The 25,367-nt window shown below is 47.3% G+C and overlaps 1 protein-coding gene across 2 annotated transcripts in view; it reads left to right on the top strand.

The window, feature by feature from the left end:
* The window catches only part of GDPD5 (glycerophosphodiester phosphodiesterase domain containing 5), a 224,318-nt gene that overhangs the window by 164,389 nt on the left and 34,562 nt on the right, over positions 1-25,367 (top strand). For both annotated transcript variants that reach the window (XM_030469058.1, XM_030469059.1), the window contains exons 4-8: positions 2,783-2,876; positions 4,191-4,250; positions 9,603-9,701; positions 11,882-11,975; positions 17,604-17,749. In XM_030469058.1, the coding sequence (XP_030324918.1) occupies positions 2,783-2,876; positions 4,191-4,250; positions 9,603-9,701; positions 11,882-11,975; positions 17,604-17,749 (493 nt within the window). The remainder of the gene's footprint in view (positions 1-2,782; positions 2,877-4,190; positions 4,251-9,602; positions 9,702-11,881; positions 11,976-17,603; positions 17,750-25,367) is intronic.

The raw sequence follows: 25,367 nt of genomic DNA, 5'->3' as shown, positions 1-25,367 counted from the left end.
GCTCAGGAAAAGCGTGGCCAGCAGGTCCAGGGAAGGGATTCTGCCCCTGTGCTCAGCTCTGGGGAGGCCACAGCTTGAGTCCTGTGTCCAGTTCTGGGCCCCTCAGCTCAGCTCAGGAAGGAGCTTGAGGTGCTGGAGCAGGTCCAAAGGAGGCAAGTGGGCTGGTGAAGGGATCCAGCAGAGATGCTGTGAGGAGAGGCTGAGGGAGCTGGGGGTGTTGAGGCTGGAGAAGAGGAGGCTCAGGGGAGAGCTCATCACTCTCTGCAACTCCCTGAAAGGAGGTTGGAGCCAGGGGGGGGTTGGTCTCTTTTCCCAGGCAACTCTCAGCAAGACAAGAGGCCATGGTCTCAAGTTGTGCCAGGGGAGGTTTAGGTTGGAGATTGGAAAGAATTTCTTTCTGGAGAGGGTGATCAGGCATTGGAATGGGCTGCCCAGGGAAGGGGTGGATTCTCCGTGTCTGGAGCTATTTCCAAAGAGCCTGGATGTGGCACTGAGTGCCATGGGCTGGGAACCACGGGGGGAGTGGATCAAGGGTTGGACTTGATGATCTCTGAGGTCCCTTCCAACCCAGCCAATTCTATGATTCTATACAAGAAGGGTTCTGGGATTTTGCTGCCTCTCTCGTGGTGTAGTGGGGCTTGGGTGCCCTTCTACATTTCTGGCTAAGGATGATGCTGAGCTGAGTCTGTCTTGTGTCTTGCTGTAATCTGTTTTAAGGACTCCTGAATCCAACTCCAGGACAGTTTTCTGGGAATCGTGTATTTAAATGTAAATTGAACATTTGAGACTTGTTGGTAAGCACAAGGGGCACTGTATTTTCCAGTGCTGCTGCTGTGAACAAGGGTCTGCTTTACATGGTGCTTCTCTTCAGGAAGATTTTGTTGCCTGTTGGCTCTATAAAACTGACGAGAAGAGGCAGGATGCTAACCTGAAAATGCCTTCTAAAACACAGGGTTGGAAAAAACCAGGTTGGATGGGGATTTGAGCAACCTGGTCTGGTGGGAGGTGTCCCTGGCCATGCAGAAGGGTTGGAATTGGATGGTCTTCAAGGTCTCTTCCAACCCAAACTATTCTGTGGTGGTTCTATGAAAACCTGACAACTGAGGGGTATGTGTGTTTGGAGCTGGATATTTTCCTGGATATAGAGGAGAGGAGAGAAGAAACCATCTTCAGCAGGAGGATGAAGAAAGAAGAAGCTGAGAAAACTTGGGAAGATTTAGTGGAGACCTTATTACAATGTTCCAGTACTTAAAGGAGGCTAAAAAGAAGATGGAGACTCCCTATTTCCAGGACTCTTTGCACAAGACAAGGGGCAATGGGCACAAGTTGCTCCTGGGGAGATTCTGATTGAACACAAGAGGACAGATTTTCACTCTGAGGACAGTCAGACATTGGAATGGTCTCCCAGGGGAAGTTCTGGATTCCCCCACTTTGGAAAGATTTAGGTCTCAGCCTGACAGGGTGCTGAGACATCTCAGATAAGGTATAATATTAGAAGGATTGGACCAGATGATCCTTGAGGTCCCTTCCAACCTGACATTCTGTCATTCTATGATGGCCACTTCTTTTCCCATTGGTTGGAGAGGTGATGGGGAAGAGCAATCCCAAAAAATAAAGCAGGGAAGGAATACAAGCTTCCCTGTTCCCTGTCCCAGGCTGTAGGAAAAACATTTGGCTTCTATTTTTTTGTGTTGCTAAGCTTTGGGGAGGTGGCAAATGTTCTGCAGGTGTGCAGGGAAACTGCAGAATTCATTGTTGGGTGATGGCTTAGAGGAACCCAAGCTTGTCTGGAGACATGATTTGGAGAGAAATGATTTGGAGAGAAAGGATTTGGAGAGAAGTGACTTGGAGATAATTGATTTGGAGAGAAATAATTTGGAAATAATTATATTTGGAGATATGTTACTTGGAGATACACCTGTAGGATGTCATCTGCACCTCAGTATTTCTCTAAACTTTCTTCAGTCCCTGCTTTGCCCATCCAGAGCATCAGGACATGGCTGCTGCCTCTTGTCAGGGTTGGATCACTGAGCCCATTGCTTATGTAGAACTTTAAGATAAACAGGACCAGGACCAGGGAACCCACTGAGCCCAAAATATCTCCCTGGCATCCTTTGGGATGGGCAAAGCATCCCTTTGGTCAGCTGAAGGAGAGGAAATCAGAAAGTTGCAGTTCCTGTAGTCAGCCTTATTTTGGGAGGTCCTGAGCCCAACTCCTGACAGCATCCACTCTTTCAGGATTGGACCTTCTCTACAGTCAATTGGAATTAGGTACAGGGGTGCCAAGTTCTTCCACCAGCTCATCCCTCTGCAAAGCTTTTGCACCTTAAACACACAGCATTGCAACATTCTTTATCTTGATGCTATCTCTGGGTTTTATTAGTCCATGAGAACATGGGACAGTGTTGGATCTATTATTTAAGCAAACACCTCCACATGTGAGGATGCTTTCCCCTTGTCTCCAGGGATTACTTTTCTAAAAAAACAAGGTCTGGTCCTATATGATTTTTTCCCCAAAATAACATTGTTTCTGTGTTTGACATAATTGATTCCTTTTTGCAGACTTGATGAAGAATCAGAGCACGAACACTGGATTTGGTTTCAGAGTGACTTGGGTTTTGGGGTTTTTTTGTTGGTTTTTTTTTGTTTGTTTTAGGTTTTTTTGTGGTTTTCTTATTGCTTCTCAGTTCTACGGTAAAAAGGGAAAGGTCCCTTTCCTAATCCTTCTGAAGTTGGTAGTGGTGATGAATCTCTTAACCTGTCCTTAACACTTCTCTTGCAGGTTTTTATATAACCGAATGGGATATTGGAGTGATTGGTCCATTCCAATACTTGTAACAACTGCTGCTGGCTTCACCTACATTACAGTGTTACTGGTGAGTCCATTCAGATGCTGTTTCCCTAAAACTTTGTGAGTTTCTTTTAAAAAGCCTATGAACTTCTCAGTCCACTGAGAAGTGTTTCCTTTCAGAAATGAGTTCTCACTCCCCCTCCAAGCCTGAAGTTGCTTAAATAAATGGAAAGTGAAAAAAAACCCATGGGCTTTGACCTCAGGTGATAGAATCATAGAATGGTTTGGGTTGGAAGGGACCTTCAAGATCATCAAGATCCAACCACCCTGGGTGAGCAGGGACACCTCCCCCTGGACTTGGGTTGCACAAGGCATCATCCAGCCTTGGCCTTGAATACCTCCAGGGAGAAGGCATCAAAAACCTCCCTAGGCAACTTATTCCAGTATCTTACAACCCTCATGGTGAAGAATTTCTTCCTGATATCTAACCTAGATCTCCTCTCTTTCAGTTTAAAACCATTACCTCTTGTCCTGTCACTCCCCTCCCTGTAGACTCCCTTCATGGACTGGGAGGCTGCTGTAAGGTCTCTCCAGAACCTTCCCTTCTCCAGGCTGATCAACCCCAACTCTTTTTGTAAAAAAATAAAAATTAAATAGAACCTTAAAATATTTTTGGCTGGAAAAGACCTTTAAGATCATCAAATCCAACTGTTAACCCAGCACTGCCATGATCACCTCTACCCCATGGCCCTCAGCATCACATCTGTGTGGCTTTGAAATCCCACCAGGGATGGGGACTCCCCCCCTGCCCTGGGAAGGCTGGGCCAGGGCCTGACAGCCTTTTTGATGGAGAGCTTTTTCCTTATATCCAATCTAAACCTCTCCAGGCACAGCTTGAGGCCAATTTCTTTTGTTCTGTTGCTTCTTACTTGGGAGAAGAGACCCATCCCCAGCTAACTCCTGGTACTGGGGGTGCAGCTGGCTTGAGGGGAAATAGAGCTCATGATCCCATTGATAGGGCCCAGGTGCCACTTTCCCTTATTTATCAATTACAAATAGAAGTTGTTTCTCTCATCCCAGGTTACTGGGATCTCCAAGGTGGTGTCTATTGAGGTGCCCCATACAGTCAGTGCTTGCTGAGGTCCTGGGAGCTGTGCCCTCATGGACCAGGCTCTCCAACTTCTTGCCTCCTGGATGTCAGAGTCTGTCCTTGCAGATCCTGGGCTTTGGAGAGGATTTATCTCCATAACCAAGCCAGATGGGGTCTGCTGGACCATCCCTAGTTCTGTTTTCTGCCCTGGTTTCTTTGGTTATCTCTTTGGGTGGTGTGGTCCTGCACTTACAAACCCTTGATGGTTTGTGATGAGCCATTTTCTGACTCTTGATTTCTTCCTTTCAGATACTAGCACTATGTCACATAGCTGTGGGACAGCAAATGAACCTGCACTGGCTTCACAAGGTAAAAAACTCTTCTCAGCTTGGAAAGGAGCAGGATCTCAATAAAAGATGAGTTGATGGATGGGGTGGTGCCTGTGGTACCTATTTTCATGGTGGTTTTGGGAAGAGCATAAACATCAGACACCTCTGGTGCATGTGTCCCCATCACAGAGATCTGAGCAAATTGTATCTTGGGGGCAGACAAAGCCTGGGGACAAAAAATTTGGTGAAATGCTTTGGGTCCTTCCTGACATCCTGATTTCAGAGACTGGGAAACACCATGTCATAAAAACAACCTGACTTTGGTACCTGAGTGTGGTGTCCCATTATCAAAGAGTCTCAGACTGGGTTGGGTTGGAAGGGACCTTCCAGCTCCTCTAGTTCCAACCCCTGCATGGGCAGGGACCCCTCCCACAGCCCAGGTTGCTCCAAGCCCCATCCAACCTGGGCTGAGACACTGCCAGGGATGGGGCAGCCACAGCTTCTCTGGAAAATCAATTCCAGTGTCTCACTACCCTCACAGGAAAAAATTTTGTCCTCATATTTAATCCAAATCTCTCCTTTTTTTGAGTCTAAAACTGTTTCCCATTGTCCTGTCACTCCAAAAAGTCCCTCCCCAACTTTCCTGGAGCCCCTTCAGGCACTGGAAGATGCTCCAAGGTCTCCCCAGAGCCTTATCTTGTTGAAGCTCATCAACTCCAACTTTTTCAGCCTGTCTTCTGAAGCTCTCTGCTTCTCCTTTCCATGCTGAACCCAGCCCTGGAGGAGAGGATGAGTAGATGAGAAGCTTTTCAGGATGTGTTTGGAGGAACTTAGTGTGGAGAAGCCTTGGGAGATGACACGGGGATTAAAACTTGGGGTGTGCCACTTGGAGTTTGTGGCTGGCTGGAACCCAAGGAGGTCCTGGTTGGCATGTAATGCAATTTAAAAAAAAGAAAAAGAAAAAAAACATTGTTGTGAAATTTCAGAGAAGATGTTGAGTAATGTGGGCAGTTTGGGGCACTTCAGTAGAAGAAGGACATGGAGGTGCTGGAGAAGGGCAACCAAAGGGGTCTGGAGAACAAAACTTGTGAGGAGAGGCTGAGGGAACTGGGGATGTTCAGCTTGGAGAAGAGGAGGTTGAGGGGAGACCTCATTGCTCCCTGAAAGGAGGTGGTGGTGAGACAGACCTTGGCCTCTTCTCTCTGGTGATCAGTGATAGGTCAAGAGGGAATGGGGCAAAGGTCCACCAAGGGAGGTTCAGGTTTGATATTAGGAAAAACTTCACTGAAAGAGTGGTGAGGCATTGGAATAGGCTGCTCAGGGAGGTGGTGAGGGCACCATACCACAGAATCCCAAAATGTTTTAGGTTGGAAGAGACCTCCAAGCTCTTCCAGTCCAACCTTTGACCATCATCTAATTACTAAGCCATGTCCTTAAGGACCAGGTCCAAATGCCTTTTAAATGCCTCCAGGGATGGTGACTCCACCACTGTCCTGGGCCATTCCAATGCCTGACAACGCTCTCAGTGAAAAAATACTCCCTAAAACACCATCTCTGGAGGTGTTCAAAAGAGAGGGAGATGAAAAGCTCCAGTGGATGGTTTAGTGGTTAGGGGTTGTAGGGTGGATGGTTGGACTTGATGACCTTAGAGATCTTTTCCAACCTTGATGATTCTGTGATGCAGGGGGGAGATTGTAGTGGGACAGATGCACATCTGGTGTTTGGAGCACAAAAGAAGGGGGAAAGAGTTTGCAGGAAGAGCCAGTACCAAAGAAGATGGCTTGGAAGGGTTCAGTTAAAACTGGCTGTCTGATAATAAGTAATTAAGAACCAATCCTGAAGCTTCCAATGCACATCTCCTCCTGAAAGTGGTTCTTGCAGGATCAGAGCCTGGACAGATAAATGTACCACCTCTCAGGGAAGCCACAGACCTCCCTTTTTTAATTTTTTTTTCCTTGAAATGATAGAAAATCTGCTTCTTTTGGAGGAGAGGATGCAATGCAAAGAGGGGGTGGGGGCTGCCTGCCTGCTGCTGGAAAAGAAATTGTTGGTTCTTGAGTCTGATGTTTCTTTATCATGGGAAATGGTAGTTTTCAGACAAGCTCCAGGTGGCTGGGAGGTTTTAATAAGTCCAAAAGAGGACTGGGTTGGTGGAGATCAGTTGGTTCTTACCTATAGAAACCCATCCTTCCTTCCCTTCTCCCAAAACCCTTCACCTTCCATCACAACTCCTTGCCACTTTCTTCTCCTCCCCACACCTCCCTCAGCTTCCTAAGGAGGTTGAGATAAGAGAGTGGAATAAATCAATATTATTCTCTCCAGCTGTGTTGAATTCCCTTCAAATATAGATTAAAGCCTCTGGGCAAGGCTGGCATGTGCAAATAGCACCAGTTCTTCCAATTTTCTCCTGTAGTCCTGCAAAAAGAGGTGAGAGTCATAAATCAAGTATGAGATGCATGAGAGAGGTTAAGAAGCAATAAATTGGAGCTGGTGGGAGAAGGAAATGATGAAATCAGAGATTCATGGAATGGTTTGTGTTGGAAGGGACCCCAGGGTAGCAGAACACTGGCAGAGGCTGTCCAGAGAGGTGATGGAGTCTCAGTCTCTGGAGACATCCAAAATCCACCTGGACAACCTCCTGTGCAACCTACTCTGAGTGAACCTGGGGTCAAGAGGACTTCCAGAGGTCCCTTCCAACCCCAACCATTCTGTTTTTGTACAGGAATGGGTTGGTTGGGTTTAGCAAGTGGTTTGAATGCAGCCTCTTGGCTTGGGGATTCTTCTTCTTTTGGGACAGATGGATCTCTTGACCTTTTCTCCTGCCTTGTGGGCTTTGTTCATGTTCCCCAGAAGTTGGATGCTAAGGATAAGCCACTGCTGTCCTCTGGACACACCTCAGGCTCTTGGCTGATCTGTCTGTGGAAAGCCAAGAGAGGAACAGGAGGTGGGAACTAAGGGCTAAACGAGGAAGAGAGATCCCATCCTTCCATTCAGAAACATTTTCTGTACATTTTGGGAATGTGGAAGGGTTATTTCCTTGTCTAAGGTATTAAGTAGCTCTCAGATTGGTCTAGAGATGCCCTGTGCATCCTAAATGAATAGTTCCCTGTCCTGACCAACCTGATCTCCTGCCTGATGGATGAGGGGAAGGCTGTGGATGTGGTCTGCCTGGACTTCAGCAAGGCCTTTGACACCGTCTCCCACAGGATTCTCCTGAAAAAGCTGTCAGCCCATGGATCAGCCAGGAGCACTCTGTGCTGGGTTAGGAACTGGCTGGAGGGCCGGGCCCAGAGAGTGGTGCTGAACGGGGCTGCATCCAAATGGCGGCCGGTCACTAGTGGTGTCCCCCAGGGATCAGTGTTGGGCCCAGTGCTGTTTAATATCTTGAGTGAGGATTTAGATGAGGGGATTGAGTCCATCATCAGCAAATTCCCAGATGACCCCAAGCTGGGGGGGAGTGTGGATCAGCTGGAAGGCAGGAGGGCTCTGCAGAGGGACCTGGAGAGACTGGAGAGTTGGGCTGATTCCAACGGGATGAGGTTCAACACAGCCAAGTGCCGGGTCCTGCACTTTGGCCACAACAACCCCATGCAGTGCTACAGGCTGGACACGGAGTGGCTGAGAGCAGCCAGGCAGAAAGGGACCTGGGAGTCTGGATTGCCAGGAAGCTGACCATGAGCCAGCAGTGTGCCCAGGTAGCCAAGAGGGCCAAGGGCATCCTGGCCTGTATCCGGAACAGTGTGGCCAGCAGGTCCAGGGAAGTGATTCTGCCCCTGTACTCAGCCCTGGTGAGGCCACACCTCGAGTACTGTGTCCAGTTCTGGGCTCCTCAGCTCAGGAAGGAGATTGAGGTGCTGGAGCAGGTCCAAAGGAGGGCAACCAGGCTGGTGAAGGGACTCGAGCACAGACCCTATGAGGAGAGGCTGAGGGATCTGGGGGTGTTGAGGCTGGAGAAGAGGAGGCTCAGGGGAGACCTCATCACCCTCTGCAACTCCCTGAAAGGAGGTTGGAGCCAGGGGGGGGTTGGTCTCTTTTCCCAGACAACTTTCAACAAGACAAGAGGGCACGGTCTTAAGTTGTGCCAGGGGAAGTTTAGGTCAGATATTAGAATTTCTTCACGGAGAGGGTGATCAGGCATTGGAATGGGCTGCCCAGGGAAGTAGTGGATTCTCTGTCCCTGGAGATATTTAAAAAGAGACTGGATGTGGCACTCAGTGCCATGGTCTAGCAACCGCAACGGTGGTTCAAGGGTTGGACTCGATGATCTCTGAGGTCCCTTCCAACCCGGCCAATTCTATGATTCTATGATTCTATGTACCAGTTGGCCTTTTCTGCCCAAGGCTCCCACAGAGGTTTCAGGTCCAGACACAGAGCATCAGCATTTATCCCAGCAGGCATGAGGACCAACACAGACTGAGATACCAGATGGAGGAGTGGAGGATGGTGAACTGGTTTTTGACAGACAGCTCAGATTTAATGTCTTTTTTTTTATTATTTATTTTTTCAAATGGAGTTATTTCTGTGACAGTTTTTGATTATTTGAACTTTTTTGCCTTCAAAATGAAAGGGATGTTTTTTCACATGGGAGTGCTTGGATTCCCGAGCACTTCCATGTGGAGGGAGAGGGAAACTGGGAGGGGGTGGCTGATGGACTGGGACTTGTTATGCCATCTCTGGGTATCTGCTGTGCCATCCAGAGCCTCTTCTCAAGCTTCAGTATCTCTTATCCCTGCTCAGTCAGCAAGAATTAGATGCTGACCACATGGTTGTTGCCATATCAGACCCAGGGGAAACCACATCCAAGCACAAGATTATTCCTGGACCATCTCAAGAGGATTCCCAAATGCTGGGGATAGGCAGTCTTGGTGGCACACGTGGTCACCCTTTGCTGAGAAGTGTGATGTTTGTTGTCTATGTTCAAGTTTTTATCCCTAAAGAGAATGATTGGAGAATCAAATTGAGTGAATTCCACCACCTTCCCATCCCAATGGTACATCACAGGCTGTTGCAGCAGGGCCAGAAAAATCCAGGATCATCTCCTGAAGAAGAATTCAGGATCATCTCCCAACCTGTCTTTAAATTGTTGGCCTTGCAAGCAGCCTGATCTTTCCAGCCCATCAGCTGCCATGTGAAGAAAATGAGATCCACATCCATCAGATGTGGTCTCCTGGGACTATTCAGCCCAGTGATGTTTCTCCAGTGGTGGAAAAGGGGAATTTGTACTGGGACAGCACATAAACCCAACCTCTTTCCTTGTGGGTCCTAATGCTGGTTGGTTTAGAGTGTTTATTACTTTTTTTTTTTTTTTTCCCTTCACTTTTTTCAGTCTGTAAAACTGCTGTGATAATGCTGCAAAGGTTCCATTAAGTAAATACTCTCATACTTGTTGCAGATTGGCCTGGTGACAACCTTGATAACCACAGTGGTGACCATGTCATCCATAGCACAGCTTTGGGATGATGAATGGGAGATGGTGTTTATTTCACTGCAAGTAAGTTGTCTCCAAGGATGCTCCTCTGGGTGGGGAAAGGGACCAGTGCAGCCACATCTCATGGACTTGGTGTCTTTTTACTGCATAAAACCCTATCTGGATGTTTGTCAGTCCCACGACAGAGCCCTGGAACAGGCTGCCCAGGGGGGTCGTGGAGTCTCCTTCACTGGAGACATTCAAAACCCGCTTGGACACGTTCCTGCACGATGTACTCTAGGTGGCCCTGCTCTGGCAGGGGGGGTTGGACTAGATGATCTTTCAAGGTCCCTTCTAACCCCTAGGATTCTATGATTCTATGATTCTATTAATAGCAAAACTCCCATGGTGTCCTCCAGGCCACTAGATCTTTTTTTTTCCATCTCCTGGATCTTTCAGCTCAAACTAGGGCTTGGCTGGTGGAAAAAACTGAAGCTGGGTGTGACTCAAGAGTTGCTGGAAGGGGAAGGCAATTCCTCCTCTGGAACTGGCACAGAGTGCTGTAGCAGGAGGAGCCATTCTTGCTCCTGAAGCTTGACGAGCTGCTGGTCTCTTCCAGGACTCCAGCCACCACACAGCGCTTCCAGGGTAGAAGTGTAGCAGGAAGAGCCTTTCTTGCTCCAGAGGCTCGACGAGCTGCTGACCTCTCCATGCCTCACACCAGAGTGAGCTGAGGTCTGCTCTGTGGGTGTGTGTCCCACCTTTATTGGCCCCCTGGTCTTGCTCATGCCCAATAGGGGCCTGTCCTAATCAGGCACAGGTGGACTCACACCCACTCTTTGGCAACTCAAGGCACCTGGTTGACAATGTCTCTCTACAGAGTGCTCTGGATGTTGATGGCCAGGCCTGGAGCATCATGGGTTTTCCTTGTCCTGTGGGAGGAGTGCTCTGGGTTTGTTTTTTATTGGACATAAATTTATATTTATATAAAAAAAATGTGGTCCAGAGAAAGTCTTGTGGTATGCTGCAGGGCCACGTAAGTGTTAGAGGAAAACAGTTACAAAATGTTCTATTTTTTTTCTTTCCCTCTTCCTCAAAAAAGAGTCCAAAAATATTTTGCCCATGGAAAGCTTGAGAGGTTTTTACTGGTGATCACTGCTGTATATTTGGGTGTATGCAAATAGACACAAAAAGAAGGGGGAAAAACCAGCATTCACACAAGTAATATTTCCCAAAGTGCTTCTGTTTTCTTCTTTCTTAAAGATTTAGGCAGACAACTGGAGAGCACAAGCATCATTCAGAGGATCCATCTCAAACATTGTCTCATGGTGATGCACAGTGGTGATGCACAGGCTGTTGTGTAGATAGAACCATGGAATGCTTTGGGTTGGAAAAAAGCCTTAAAGCTCATCTTGTCCAACCCCCAGGGACATCTGCCACTGGATCAGGATGCTTAGAGCCCCATCCAACCTCACCTGGAATGTTTCCAGGGATGGAGCATCTCCCACCTCTCTGGGCAACATCTCCCAACCTGGGCAACATTCCCAATTCCTTCAGTCTCTCCTCACAGGACTTCACCAGGTCCAGGACCTTCACAGGTCCTCTCCAGACCCTTCACCAGCTCTGTTGCCTTTTTCTGAGCTCTCTCGAGCAGCTCAATATCTTTCTTGTGCTGAGGGGACCAGAACTGGACACAGCACCCAAGGTGTGGTCACAGAATCCCAGGATGTTTTAGGTTGGAAGAGACCTCCAAGCTCATCCAGTCCAACCTTTGACCAGCACCATCATCTAACTACTAAACCATGTCCTTAAGGACCAGGTCCAAATGCCTTTTAAATCCCTCCAGGGATGGTGACTCCACCACTGTCCTGGGCCATTCCAACAACCCTCTCAGTGGAAAAAAAAAATAATTCCTAACATCCAACCTAAACCTCCCCTGGCACAGCTTCCATCCGTTCCCTCTGGTCCTATCACAGTTCACTAAAGGGAAGAGGCTGTTTCTCTCCTCTCTCCAAGCACCCTTGAGGTAGTTAAAGAGATCTTTAAGGTCTCCTTTCAGCCTTGTCCCACCCATGCCAAATACAGGGGCACCATCACCTCCCTGGTCCAGCTGGCCACACTTTCCTGATGCAGACCAGGATGCTGGGGACCTTTTCAGCACAGAATGGTCTGGTGCATGACTAAGCTTGCACGACTGGTAAATTTTCAAGGTGCTTGGGTAGTTTGTAATCATTTTTTTTCTCTCTTCTCCTTGTGTCCTGCAGGCCACAGCCCCTTTCTTGCACATAGGAGCTCTGGCGGCAGTGACGGCGCTGTCGTGGTTGATAGCAGGGCAGTTTGCACGGACAGAGAAAGCCAGTGAGTACCATTCCTGTCTTTCTGGGATGGGCAGGGGCTCCTGGGTGGTTGGTGGGACCTGGTCCTCCAAGTTGGCTGGTGGGACATTGGGTTCTCCCATTGGGAACCAGCTGGAAGTGCTGGGCTCCAGGCCCTAGGCTCCAGCTTGGACACACTGGGGAGGTGGATGCTCTTCTAGAGGGACCTGGATGGAAGTGGAGTGGGTGAAACTGGTCTGGAGAGGCACCCAAGACCAGTTTGGGGTCAGAAGCACACCAGGGTTGGAGGTCAAAAGGAGGTTTTCAATGCAATGACCAAATTGCATCCAGATTTCCATCGTTCTGCTTTGGGAAACCTAAATGAACCCTCTGCAGCTCATCCTGGTGTTCCCCTCTGGATTTTATGAGCATTTCTCCTTTCCCCTGTTTTCTTTGGCTCTTGTTTACCTGCATTTCTATGTAGATCTGCCTTTTGAAAGCCTTTATGGACTCGTTTCTGGTGATGAAGGAGCACCCAGAGGGCTCAGTAGAGAGCTGGTGCTTCCTTAAATGAACTCTGAGACCTGATCAAAGATCAGATTGAGCCCAGCTTGTTTGTTTGCTGGTTCTGTCCACTGAAAAAAGCTCTTCAGCCCCTGTCTCACCTTTTTGCCAGGGGCTTTCCCAAGCCTGAGCTGTTCCTCCAGGTTTTCTTGTGAAATAATTTGATCCTTCTGTGCCCTCAGAAGTGTTTTCCTTCAGGGTGTCCGTGGATGTTCTCAGACATTTGTGCCAGCTCCAGAAAAATTATTTTAATTGGGATTTAACCCCGCAGCAAAATACAAGCCCTGGAAGGATTTGGCAACACTTGCAAAAGGCTTCCAAGAAGTGGGAGTTAAGAATGAGGAAACAGAGGCTGAAGATGGAAAGATTTTGATATCTAGAGAGACTTTTCAAAGGAAGAATTGCTCTGCCTTCATTTCTAAATATGCCAATAAAGCTGTACCTGGTTCTTCTTAACTCTGTCCTAGCATGTAATTAGGCTGCCAGTTGAGGGAGGATTTATGGGAACTCCTGGAGTAACCTTCTGAATCAGCTCCTTCTGCATTCTTCATTCAGCTGAGCCCCTTAAAAATGGCTTTTTTTCCTTTCTTTTTAATAAGCTAGGAAGGGCCGGGAGCTTTTAATACGCTTTTAATAAGCTTTGGAGGGCCGGGCCCAGAGAGTGGTGGTGAACGGGGCTGCATCAAAATGGCGGCCGGTCACTAGTGGTGTCCCCCAGGGATCAGTGTTGGGCCCAGTGCTGTTTAATATCTTTATCGACGACTTAGACGAAGGGATTGAGTCCATCATCAGCAAATTCGCAGATGACACCAAGCTGGGAGGAAGTGTGGATCAGCTGGAAGGCAGGAGGGCTCTGCAGAGGGACCTGGACAGACTGGAGAGTTGGGCTGATCCCAATGGGATGAGGTTCAACAAGGCCAAGTGCCGGGTCCTGCACTTTGGCCACAACAACCCCATGGGGAGCTCCAGGCTGGGGACAGAGTGGCTGGAGAGCAGCCAGGCAGAAAGGGACCTGGGAGTCTGGATTGACAAGAAACTGAACATGAGCCAGCAGTGTGCCCAGGTGGCCAAGAAGGCCAATGGCATCCTGGCCTGTATCAGAAACAGCGTCACCAGCAGGTCCAGGGAGGTGATTCTTCCCCTGTACTCAGCGCTGGTTAGGCCACACCTCGAGTACTGTGTCCAGTTCTGGGCCCCTCAGTTTAAGAAGGATGTAGAGGTCCTGGACCAGGTCCAAAGGAGGGCAACCAGGCTGGTGAAGGGACTCGAGCACAGGCCCTATGAGGAGAAGCTGAGAGAGCTGGGGCTGTTCAGCCTGAAGAAGAGGAGGCTCAGGGGAGACCTCATTGCTGTCTACAACTACCTGAAAGGAGGCTGTAGCGAGGTGGGAACTGGACTCTTTTCACAGACGACCTTCAACAAGACAAGAGGACACAGTCTTAAGTTGTGCCAGGGGAGGTTTAGGTTAGATATTAGAAAGAATTTCTTCACGGAGAGGGTGATTAGGCTATGGAATGGACTGCCCGGTGAGGTGGTAGATTCTCCGTCCCTGGAGACATTTCCAAAGAGACTGGATGTGGCACTCAGTGCCATGGTCTAGCAACTGCTCCGGTGGTTCAAGGGTTGGACTAGATGATCTCTGAGGTCCCTTCCAACCCGGCTAATTCTATGATTCTATGATTCTATGATTCTATGAAGCTGTGTTGCTTCTCTTTTTCTGCTCCTGGTTGGGATTTTTTTCCCCCTTGTTTATTTTTAAGGAAAACCATCAATTTCTTCCATACCATTGAATCTTAAAGTTATTTCAGGGCCATTTTACTTGAGAAAAGTGTTTTACCTGGAGGAGTTGACAAGTTTTTTGGTGCAAATTGAAAAGGTGATGTTAGATAAGAACTAAAATCTCTGGGAGAATTTTACAGTCGTTTGTAATCCTAAATAAGAAAAATAAGAAATTGGAAAATAAGATTTAACCCCTTAACAACAAATTTTTGGAAAATTCATATTTTTGTGGTGTGTCTTCAGTGGCTGGATTTTTTTCTGAGCCTGGTTTCCAAGCTTGCTTCTGAGGTCAGTTTAGAAAACATCAACAGAATCATGGAATAGTTTGGGTTGGAAGGGACCCTTAAAGCTCATCTAGGCAAAAACCCTTCCAGAAGCAGAGAATCACAGGATGTCAGGGCTTGGAAGGGACCTCTGGAGATCATTGAGTCCAATCCCCATTCCCAGGGCAGCTTCTTCCAGAGCTGGTGCCACAGGATGGCATCCAGGTGGGTTGGGAATTTCTCCAGAGATGGAGACTCCATCACCTCTCTGGGCTAGGTGGCTCTGCTACCCTCTAATTAAAGAAATTCCTCCTCATGTTAAGATGGAACTTCCAATGTTCAAGCTTGTGCCCGTTTCCTCTTGTTCTGTCACTGGGCACCACTGAGAAGATCCTTGAATCCTCCTGACACCCACCTGGGTAGGATTTCAGGATTTATGAGCATTGATGAGATCTCCCCTCAGTTTTCTCCAGACCAAACAGACCCAAATCCCTCAGCCTTTCCTCATCAGAGAGATGTCCTCATTCTCATCACCTTTTTAGCCCTTTCCTGTCCCCTTTCCAGCACTTCCCTGTCCTTCCTGAACCAAGGAGCCCAGAACTGGACACAGTATTTCAGATGGGACAGAAGGAGAGGAGAACCTCCCCCAACCTTCTGGCCACACTCATCTTGATTCCCCCCAGGATGTCATTGGGCTTCTTGGCCACATTCCTGGCTCATGGGCATCCTCTTGTCCCCCAGGACTACCAGGTCTTTTTCCACCAAGCTGCTTTCTAGCAGATCAGCCCCAACCTCTACTTCTGCTTGGGCTTCTTCCTTCCTTGATGCAGGACCCTACACTTGCTCTTGTTGAATTTCATAAATTCAGCCCCCATCTCCATCCTGTCCAGGTCACACTGGATCGCAGCACAATCTTCTCTTGTGTCATTTCTGCAGTGAGATCTTCAAGTGGACCAGGATGCTCAGAGCCCCATCCAACCTGACCTGGAATGTTTCCAGGGATGGGGAATCTCCCAACTCTTTGGGCAACCTGTTTCACCACCCTCATTTTTAAAGATTTCTTTTTTGGAACAGTGAACCCAAAGGTATCTTCAACTCCAAGCAGCCCTGGAAGCTCTGAGGATTAAGTGGGAATGTGAGAAATGTGATTTTCTAGAGGTCCAGACTCCTGTGGTCACTAAGAGGAGGAAGAATGGAGAAAGAAGGGTTTTGTCTAAATATTTTTAGTGTTGTCACATTGTCAAAGGAGGAATTTCTACCTGTCCTGCTGGCTTCTCTTGGATGGTCACCAGGAGAGCTTCTGGATACAGATCATCCAACCTCAAAATGAACAGTAGATATGTTGCTTGTGTTTCATATCATCTTCCTTTTTTCCACATGGTCTCAATTCCCAGCCATGAATGTCTGGGTGAGGTCTCCAGCTCCATTTTTACATGGTCAGTGACCCATCCTGGGGCATCCTTTCCTTGTGATGATCAAAATATTTGGAAGCCCACATGCACTTCACGTGGTCCTTGACTTGAGCCTCAATCTGAGCTCTTCAATCCTTAACTTCAGGGCCAGAAAAAAAAAGGATCAGATTTTTTCAACACCCTGAGATTTTGCTGATAATTGAGCTGATTTCCAAAGCTTGGTGGGTGGGTAGTGGTCTTGGGGTGAGCAAGAGTTGGGTCAAGATCACATCCAGTGTCTCCTCTTCCAGAGAGGAGGAAAAATTATCTGGCAAAGTTAGTGTTATAATTTGGCTTGTAAGAATGTGTTGGAATGATGTGGTGGATGCTGGGAGCAAAAAGCAGCTTATTTATGTGTGAAAACACACTATCTGTGGTCAGAACCAGAGCTGGGCTGTTCTGCCCTTCTCCTAAACCAAAAAAATCTGTCATGCAAATATTTGATTTAAAGGCAGTTTGCTTGGAGCTTTTCCCTCGAGTTTCAGGGCCTTCATGAGTTTGCAAAAATAAATGATAACAAACAAAAGCAGGTAAAAGATTATTACCCAGGAGGTCATGATGAAGCCTTTTGCTTTAAAATCTGTGTTTCATGTGTCCCCAAAAAGCTCTGGAGTTTAAGGCTGGTTGTTGGTCCTTGTAAGGAATACAAACCCTATGTCTTTGGGGTGCAAGGGGTGTTTCTCTTGCTCTGTCAGCACCTTTGAAAGATTCCCAGAGATTTTGGACTTTGTGAGAAGTCTCTGGTAGCTTGGGGTGGGTGGATGGAGCATGGTGGAAAAGGCAGAATTACTCCTCTGGCTTTGAGCATTGCAGTCAAGAACCTCCTCACTGTAATGCAGTTTCCTGGGGAGTGCAGCCCCATCACAACCTAAAGATTTAGCTACAAACATCTCCAACTTAACCAGTAAAACATTACTGGGAATTAACTCAGGTCTGGGTGGCCCAGATCTTAATGCAGAAGCAGTTTAAGTGGCATTAGCCTGGCTGGGGATTGGGTACTGGTGGTAAACCACAAGTGTAGAATCCTAGGATGGTTGAATCTTAGGATTTGGGTTGGAAGGGACCCTCAAGATCATCCAGTTCCAACCCCCCTGCCATGGGCAGGGACACCTCCCACAGCCCAGGTTGCTCCAAGCCCCATCCAACCTTCAACATTTCCAGGGATGGAGCAGCCACATCTTCTCTGGACAACCTGGTCCAGGGTGTTACCAGCCTCACCAGATGAATTCCCTCCTAATATCCAATCTAAATCTCCCCTCTTTCAGGTAATTTGTGGATCTGTTTCACTGATGTTCTAATTCTGCTGTCAGGCAGGACATTTCCACCCAAAAGGGTGGAGATCAGCAGTGTTTTGGGCCATATTGCTGGGACTCAAAGCAATCTGCTTCACTTTTTCTTTGCTCAATACAAAATGAAGTCAACACCTCCCTTAGGACCTGATCAGCTCAAAGAGATTTTTTTTTTAAATTAGAAGAGCCTTTTTCCCTAAATACAGAGCTTTGCTGTTTTACTGGGGGCAGTGGCTATTGAGCAATCTCTTTGGAGGAAGGCAAAGGTGTCTTGAGGTCAGGACCAAGGTTTTCACCAGCTTTTCATCTCTCTTTCCATCTCAAGCTTCTCAGATGCTGATGGTCACTGCATACCTTGCAGTTGTAGTTGCACTTTACCTCGTCCCCCTCACCATCTCCTCCCCTTGCATAATGGAGAAGAAGGCTCTGGGACCAAAACCAACAATTATTGGGCATCGTGGGGCACCAATGGTGAGTAATTTCCTGTTATTCCTTTCTGCCTGTGTGATAGGAATGGATCTGAGGGGCTTCAGGCTGTTCTCAAGAGAATATATATATATGGAAAATTCCATTTGGAGGCATCCCTTCCTGGAGCCCCAAGAGGAAAAAAATCAGTGCATGAACCCTAATCCTAAATTCTAGGTTCCTGCCAAACATCAGGGCAATCCTTACCTTGCTCAGGGTGGTTTATGCCATTGCCATTTTTTTCTGGTGGTTTTTTTAATGATTTTTTTGCTCTTGAGCTGCAGTGTGAAGGATAGGAATGGATTTGAGGGGCTCCAGGCTGCTCTCAAGAGAATATATATATATATAAATGGAAAATTCCATTTGGAGGCATCCCTTCCTGGAGTCCCAAGAGGAAAAAAGTCAGTACATGAAACCTAACCCTAAGTTCTAGGTGCCTCCCAAACATCAGGGCGATCCTTGCTTTCCTCAGGCTGGTTTGTGCCATTGCCATTTTTTCTGGTGTTTTTTTTAATGATTTTTTTGCTCTTGAGCTGCAGTGTGAAGAATAGGAATGGATGTGAGGAGCTCCAGGATGCTCTCAATATATATATATATGGAAAATTCCATTTGGAGGCATCCCTTCCTGGAGTCCCAGGAGGAAAAAAAATCAGTGTATGAACCCTAATCCTAAATTCTAGGTTCCTGCCAAACATCAGGGCAATCCTTACCTTGCTCAGGGTGGTTTATGCCATTGCCATTTTTTTCTGGTGGTTTTTTTAATGTTTTTTTTGCTCTTGAGCTGCAGTGTGAAGGATAGGAATGGATGTGAGGAGCTCCAGGCTGCTCTCAAGAGAATATATATATTGGAAAATTCCATTTGGAGGCATCCCTTCCTGGAGTCCCAGGAGGAAAGAAATTAGTACATGAACCCTAATCCTAAATTCTAGGTGCCTGACAAACATCAGGGCAATCCTTACCTTGCTCAGGGTGTTTTATGCCATTGCCATTTTTTCTGGTGGCTTTTTTAATGATTTTTTTGCTCTTGAGGTGCAGTGTGAAGAATAGGAATGGATCTGAGGGGCTACAGGATGCTCTCAAGAGAATATATACATATATATATGTATATATATAAATGGAAAATTCCATTTGGAGGCATCCCTTCCTGGAGCCCCAAGAGGAAAAAAATCAGTACATGAACCCTAATCCTAAATCCTAGGTTCCTGCCAAACATCAGGGCAATCCTTACCTTGCTCAGGGTGGTTTATACCATTGCCATTTTTTTCTGGTGTTTTTTTTAATGTTTTTTTTGCTCTTGAGCTGCAGTGTGAAGGATAGGAATGGATCTGAGGGGCTCCAGGCTGCTCTCAAGAGAATATATATATATATATATGGAAAATTCCATTTGGAGGCATCCCTTCCTGGAGTCCCAGGAGGAAAAAAAATCAGTGTATGAACCCTAATCCTAAATCCTAGGTTCCTGCCAAACATCAGGGCAATCCTTACCTTGCTCAGGGTGGTTTATGCCATTGCCATTTTTTTCTGGTGGTTTTTTGAATGATTTTTTTGCTCTTGAGCTGCAGTGTGAAGGATAGGAATGGATCTGAGGGGCTACAGGCTGTTCTCAAGAGAATATATATATATAAATGGAAAATTCCATTTGGAGGCATCCCTTCCTAGAGTCCCAAGAGGAAAAAGTCAGTACATGAAACCTAACCCTAAGTTCTAGGTGCCTGCCAAACATCAGGGCGATCCTTGCTTTCCTCAGGGTGGTTTGTGCCATTGCCATTTTTTTCTAGTGTTTTTTTTAATGATATTTTTGCTCTTGAGCTGCAGCAGCAGTAAAAGTTTGTGATGTTTATTCATTTATTTATTTGTAAACTCGTGGCTCAGACTTTGTGCCCTTTGCAGGGGTTAAACTCAGCAGAATGCATTCAGTAGGTGGCAATCTGGGGAAAAACACCCAAAGAAAAAGAAGCTGAGCTGACCCTACATGACTTCACACTTATCCATGAAACTGGGTGAGGTGATGAAACATCCCTCATATCTGCCTCTGAGTAGACCTTGAAATCCTAATCCATGTAATCTTTTCTTGTCCAAGGTTTCTGAACATGTCCAGGCTAAAAAAATGGGGCAATGTTGGCTTGGACATAACCCTGGGGTTGGTTGATGCTGTCCTGTGGTGTTTGGGTGTACCCAGGGCTGTTGGGTGGTGGTGACTCCATCACTCTCTGCTGGTGATGGATGTCAGGCAGATAAACTGCAGTGTAGGCACTGGCTGTATTTTATATGCTATTTTAGTTGGTTTTTAAGGCATCCAAGTAACTCTTTTGAAGACATTCAAGGCAGAGGAAAATAAAAAAAAAAATCTGGAATGCGCTTGAACTCTTCTCCAAGCCCAAGAATACACCCTGGGAGTTTGCTAGGTGAGATAAACACCACGACACAGAAGTATTTTATTTTAGTTCTCCTTAATTTAAATGATTTCTCTCCCTTGAAATCCCTTGAAATTCCAGGATAATTTTCTTTTAACTATATTGCCTCTGAGGGTGGTGGAGTAAAGGTCTGGGCATGACCAATGCTTTTTCCTGTCCTACTGAGTTTATAGCACCCAGGAAAGGCAGAAGAAACAAAGTGAAAACCCGGACTCTGCAAGGCAGGAAATCACAAAGCCTCTTAGGAGACTTTTTTCCTGTGGGGTTTCCAGGCCTGTGTGCCCCTCCTGGCCTTCTAAAGAAACCAAACAGCAGACAAAATCCTTCTGTCCTCCAGGTGAAAATAATTTCCTTATCTGGAGCAAGGGCAGAGACTTGGCCCTTTGCTTTTCTTCACATTCTTCCTTGGAGGCAGCAAACAAATGCTCCTTGCAAGATGGAATAAACCTTTCTGGGAAGGTGCTGGTGGCATGTGGGGGTGCAGGAGGTTGCAAAGGTTGTTCAGGAATGGTGGTGGAGAAGACCTTGCTGGGGGTGGAACTGTGGTCCAGGTGTTGTTCAGGATACATCCCTTCCTCATTGTCTGCATCCTCAGAGCAGATGGTTTTCAATGAAACCTGCAAGAAGCAAGACCAGAGGCTTGCAAGCCTTGTTCCAAGCTCCAAAAAATTGCCTGCATGTCCCAGGATGAGTTGGCCAAGTTTATCCTTGAGTCCTGTGTCCAGTTCTGGGCCCCTCAGCCCCTCAGGAAGGAGCTTGAGGTGCTGGAGCAGGTCCAAAGGAGGCAACTGGGCTGGTGAAGGGATCCAGCAGAGATCCTGTTGAGGAGAGGCTGAGGGAGCTGGGGGTGTTGAGGCTGGAGAAAAGGAGGCTCAGGGGAGACCTCATCACTCTCTGCAACTCCCTGAAAGGAGGTTGGAGCCAGGGGGGGGTTGGTCTCTTTTCCCAGGCAACTCTCAGCAAGACAAGAGGCCATGGTCTCAAGTTGTGCCAGGGGAGGTTTAGGTTGGAGATTGGAAAGAATTTCTTTCTGGAGAGGGTGATCAGGCATTGGAATGGGCTGCCCAGGGAAGGGGTGGATTCTCCGTGTCTGGAGCTATTTCCAAAGAGCCTGGATGTGGCACTGAGTGCCATGATCTAGTAACTGCAGCAGTAGTGGTTCAAGGGTTGGACTTGATGATCTCTGAGGTCCCTTCCAACTCAGCCAGTTCTATGATCCTATGATTCTATTATCCAAGTGCTCTGCATCAGTGACTGCCGAACTGTGTCCTTGAATGGCAAAGTTAGGGATGGGAGGAGAAAGATGAAGACCAGAGAGAAGTGGTCAAAACTTTCTCCTGTGTTTCCATCAAATCCCTCTCTGTCAAATGTCACCTTGAGTTTGAAGAGCCCTGCTCACAGCACAAGTCCTCAGGTTGTGCTAAGTCATCTCTGCTTGCAAACAAATGGTTTTAAAGCCTTGCCAGAGGCATTTTTCCTTGCAGGGTCTTGTTTGACAGAGCTTCTTGCTTTGGTTTTGCTGTTGAGCTAAACTGCATCTAGATTTAGTTTGGAGAAATGGCCAAGTTGGATCTGGGGAGGAGGAAATAGCCCAGAGAAGAGTCTGGAGACTGAGCTGTAGGACACAGACATCCTCCCTTGGGCAGTGTCAAGATCAAAACATCTGCAGAGCCTGGGATTCTGGGACCTGAGGTGAAACTGGATCTTGTGGGAGTGGAGATGATGATAAGAAATGTAATATTTGCCTCCAAGTCTCCTGCAGCAAGAGAAATAAGGTTTGGGAGATGGGCAGACTGGGACTATCTCTCTGGTAGAGCCTGGTAACTCGGTTCTTCACCAGTTTGGCAGGGGGGTGGTGAGGCTGTGATATTTACACACCCAAGGCCCTTAGAAAGACATTACTGAATGTTCTCCTGACCACAGGGGATCCATGGGATGGCTGAAGATGTTTGCTGTCCTGAAATAAAGGATTCCTTGGAGAGATGGTGTACAGGTCAAAAGGTGATGAAATGGAAAATTTCCCTGGAAAGCTGTAGATGTGTGGATTTCCTGAGGGACACTGATCCTTCAGCACATCCAGCATGCTCTTCAGCCAGGGACAAGGCTCTTCTTTTAGAATCATAGAATGGGTTGGGTTGGAAGAAACCTTAAAGATCATCTCTGGGGGTGTTCAGCCTGGAGAAAAGGAGGATGAGGGGAGAACTTTTGGATCTCTGCAACTCCCAGAGAGGAGGTTGGGGTGAAGAGGGGTTGGGCTCTGCTCCCAAGTAACCAGTGATAGGAAATAGCTTCAAGTTGGCCCAGGTGAGGTTTAGATTGAATATTGGGAGTAATTCCTTCCTGGAAAGGGTTGTCAGACCCTGGTTGTCCAAGCTGCCCAGGGTAGTGGTGGAGTCCCCATCATTCCTGGAGGGATTTCCAAGCCCTGGAGCTGTGGTGCTGAGGCCATGGGGCAGTGGTGGCCTTGGCAGTGCTGGGTTCATAGTTGAACAAGATGATCTTAATGTCCTTTTCCAACAAAAACAATTCTGTGATTCTGTGTGGTTTCAATCCAACTATTGGTTCATGAGGAGACTGATACTGGGAAGGAGCAAGAAGGGGGGGAAAACTTAAAAAAAAATCATAGTGCTGCTAATATTTCCATAAGGATGAGAAAATATCCTTAAAGCAAAAAGATCAAATCCTTTAGAGCAGCTCAGCACCCACTGCCAGATGTGTGCAGTGACACTTGGGAATAAATTTGATTCTTCTCTGCAAGCTTCTGTTAGGCTCTTCAACATCAAATTATGCAGTGATTTATTTGATTTTTTTTCCTTTTTTTTTTCTTTTTTCTGAAGGCCTGACAGGGTGGTTAATTAGGGAAAAATACATTGTAGGGATGCCCCACTCTAGTGAGGCTACTCTGTTCTACTCAGCTCGCTTTCATAGCTGTTGTTAAGTAAGGTCCAAAGGTCTTGACTCCATCTGAAAGCATTTGTAATTGACTTCTGAGCAAAAAAAAAAATAGTCAGAATTATCTAAGCTGGGAGGAGTGGCTGACACACCAGAAGGCTGTGCTGCCATTCAGAGAGACTTGGACAGGCTGGAGAGTTGGGCAGGGAGAAACATGATGAAATTCAACAAGGGGAAGTGTAGAGTTTTGCATTTGGGGAAGAACAACAAGATGTCCCAGTATAGGTTGGGGGCTGACCTGCTGGAGAGCAGTGAAGGTGAAAGAGACCTGGGGGTCCTGGTTGACAAGAAGATGACCATGAGCCAGCAATGTGCCCTTGTGGCCAAGAAGGCCAATGGCATCCTGGGGTGCATTAGAAAGGGTGTGGTTAGTAGGTCAAGAGAGGTTCTCCTCCCCCTCTATTCTGCATTGGTGAGGCCGCACCTGGAGTATTGTGTCCAGTTCTGGGCCCCTCAGTTCAAGAAGGACAGGGAAGTGCTTGAAAGAGTCCAGCGCAGAGCTACTAAGATGATTAAGGGGGTGGAACATCTCCCTTATGAGGAAAGGCTGAGGGAGCTGGGTCTCTTTAGTTTGGAGAAAAGGAGACTGAGGGGTGACCTCATCAATGTTTTCAAATATGTAAGGGGTGAGTGTCAGGGAGATGGAGTTATGCTCTTCTCAGTGGTGACCAGTGATAGGACAAGGGGTAATGGGTGTAAATTGGAGCACAGGAGGTTCAAGTTGAATATCCGGAAAAATGTTTTTCCTGTAAGGGTGACAGAGCCCTGGAACAGGCTGCCCAGGGGGGTCGTGGAGTCTCCTTCACTGGAGACATTCAAAACCCGCCTGGACACGTTCCTATGCGAAGTGCTCTAGGTGGCCCTGCTCTGGCAGAGGGGTTGGACTAGATGATCTTTCGAGGTCCCTTCCAACCCCTAGGATTCTGTGATTCTGTGATTCTGTGATCTCATCCATGGGTATTTTTCTTGAAATTACTTGCTGTGTCTCTGGAGCAGGAAGAAATGAAGAGCAGCCTGATTTTTGCAAGGGGTGAACCCATCAAATCAAGGGTGAAATAAAAAAAACCAGCTTCCAGACCCTGCACAGGCTCTGTCTGTGGCTTTTGGTGGGTGTTTGTTTTCCTGGGTTTGGATTTTTGAGACTGTGTATTTTTTGAGATAGTGTATTGGATCAAGGAGGAAAACCCATCAAAGAAACTGGAGGGAGACAGAGAGAAATAGAAGAAGATGAGGTATTTATTTGGTTATTGTAGGTTTGCTGTAAAACCCTTTAAAAAAAATCAGTATAAGTCTCAGGGAGTAATTTTTGTATCAAACACTGTCTGGCTTGGATGGATCTTTGCCCTAAACGTGTTGAATCTGGGGCTTCAACTCCCTCTTTCTTGAAAGCAGACAGAGAAAGACTGGGATGATGGAAATATCTGTTATTTAGATTTTCTCTTTTCACAAAAAAATAAATAAAAATAATAATCCCATTAGGAAGGATGTGAATTCCTGGTAGAGATTGATGCTGCCTCCAAAGTGGTGCCAGGGGAACCTCCAGGACCAGATTCTGATTTTAGAGGCCAGGGAGAAATTTGCTCTCCTGGCTTTATGGTTGAGCTTGACTGTGTTGGGTCATTGGTGTGAGGGGTTGGATCAATCCCCTCAAGGCCAGGATTGGCTGAAAGGTTTAGAAACCAAGGAGGGCAGATTCCCCATCAATAAAAGACTCATTTCACACAGCACCTGCAGGATGGGCAAGGGATTAGACCCAGCCAGCACGGGTTTAGAAAGGGCAGGTCATGCCTGACCAACCTGATCTCCTTTTATCATCAGGGGACTGCCTGGGGATGAGGGGAAGGCTGTGGATGTGGTCTACCTGGACTTCAGCAAGGCCTTTGACACCGTCTCCCACAGCATCCTCCTGAAAAAGCTGTCAGCCCATGGATCAGCCAGGAGCACTCTGTGCTGGGTTAGGAACTGGCTGGAGGGCCGGGCCCAGAGAGTGGTGCTGAACGGGGCTGCATCAAAATGGCGGCCGGTCACTAGTGGTGTCCCCCAGGGATCAGTGTTGGGCCTGGTTCTGTTTAATATCTTCATTGATGATTTAGATGAGGGGATTGAGTCCATCATCAGCAAATTCACAGACAACACTAAGCTGGGGGGGGAGTGTGGATCAGCTGGAAGGCAGGAGGGCTCTGCAGAGGGACCTAGACAGACTGGAGAGCTGGGATGATCCCAATGGGATGAGGTTCAACACGGCCAAGTGCCGGGTC

This window comes from Calypte anna, chromosome 1 (assembly GCF_003957555.1).
Source record: "Calypte anna isolate BGI_N300 chromosome 1, bCalAnn1_v1.p, whole genome shotgun sequence".
Classification (NCBI taxonomy): Eukaryota; Metazoa; Chordata; class Aves; order Apodiformes; family Trochilidae; genus Calypte; species Calypte anna.
Note: the sequence above shows the minus strand (reverse complement) of the source record. Positions and strands in the feature narration are given on the sequence as shown.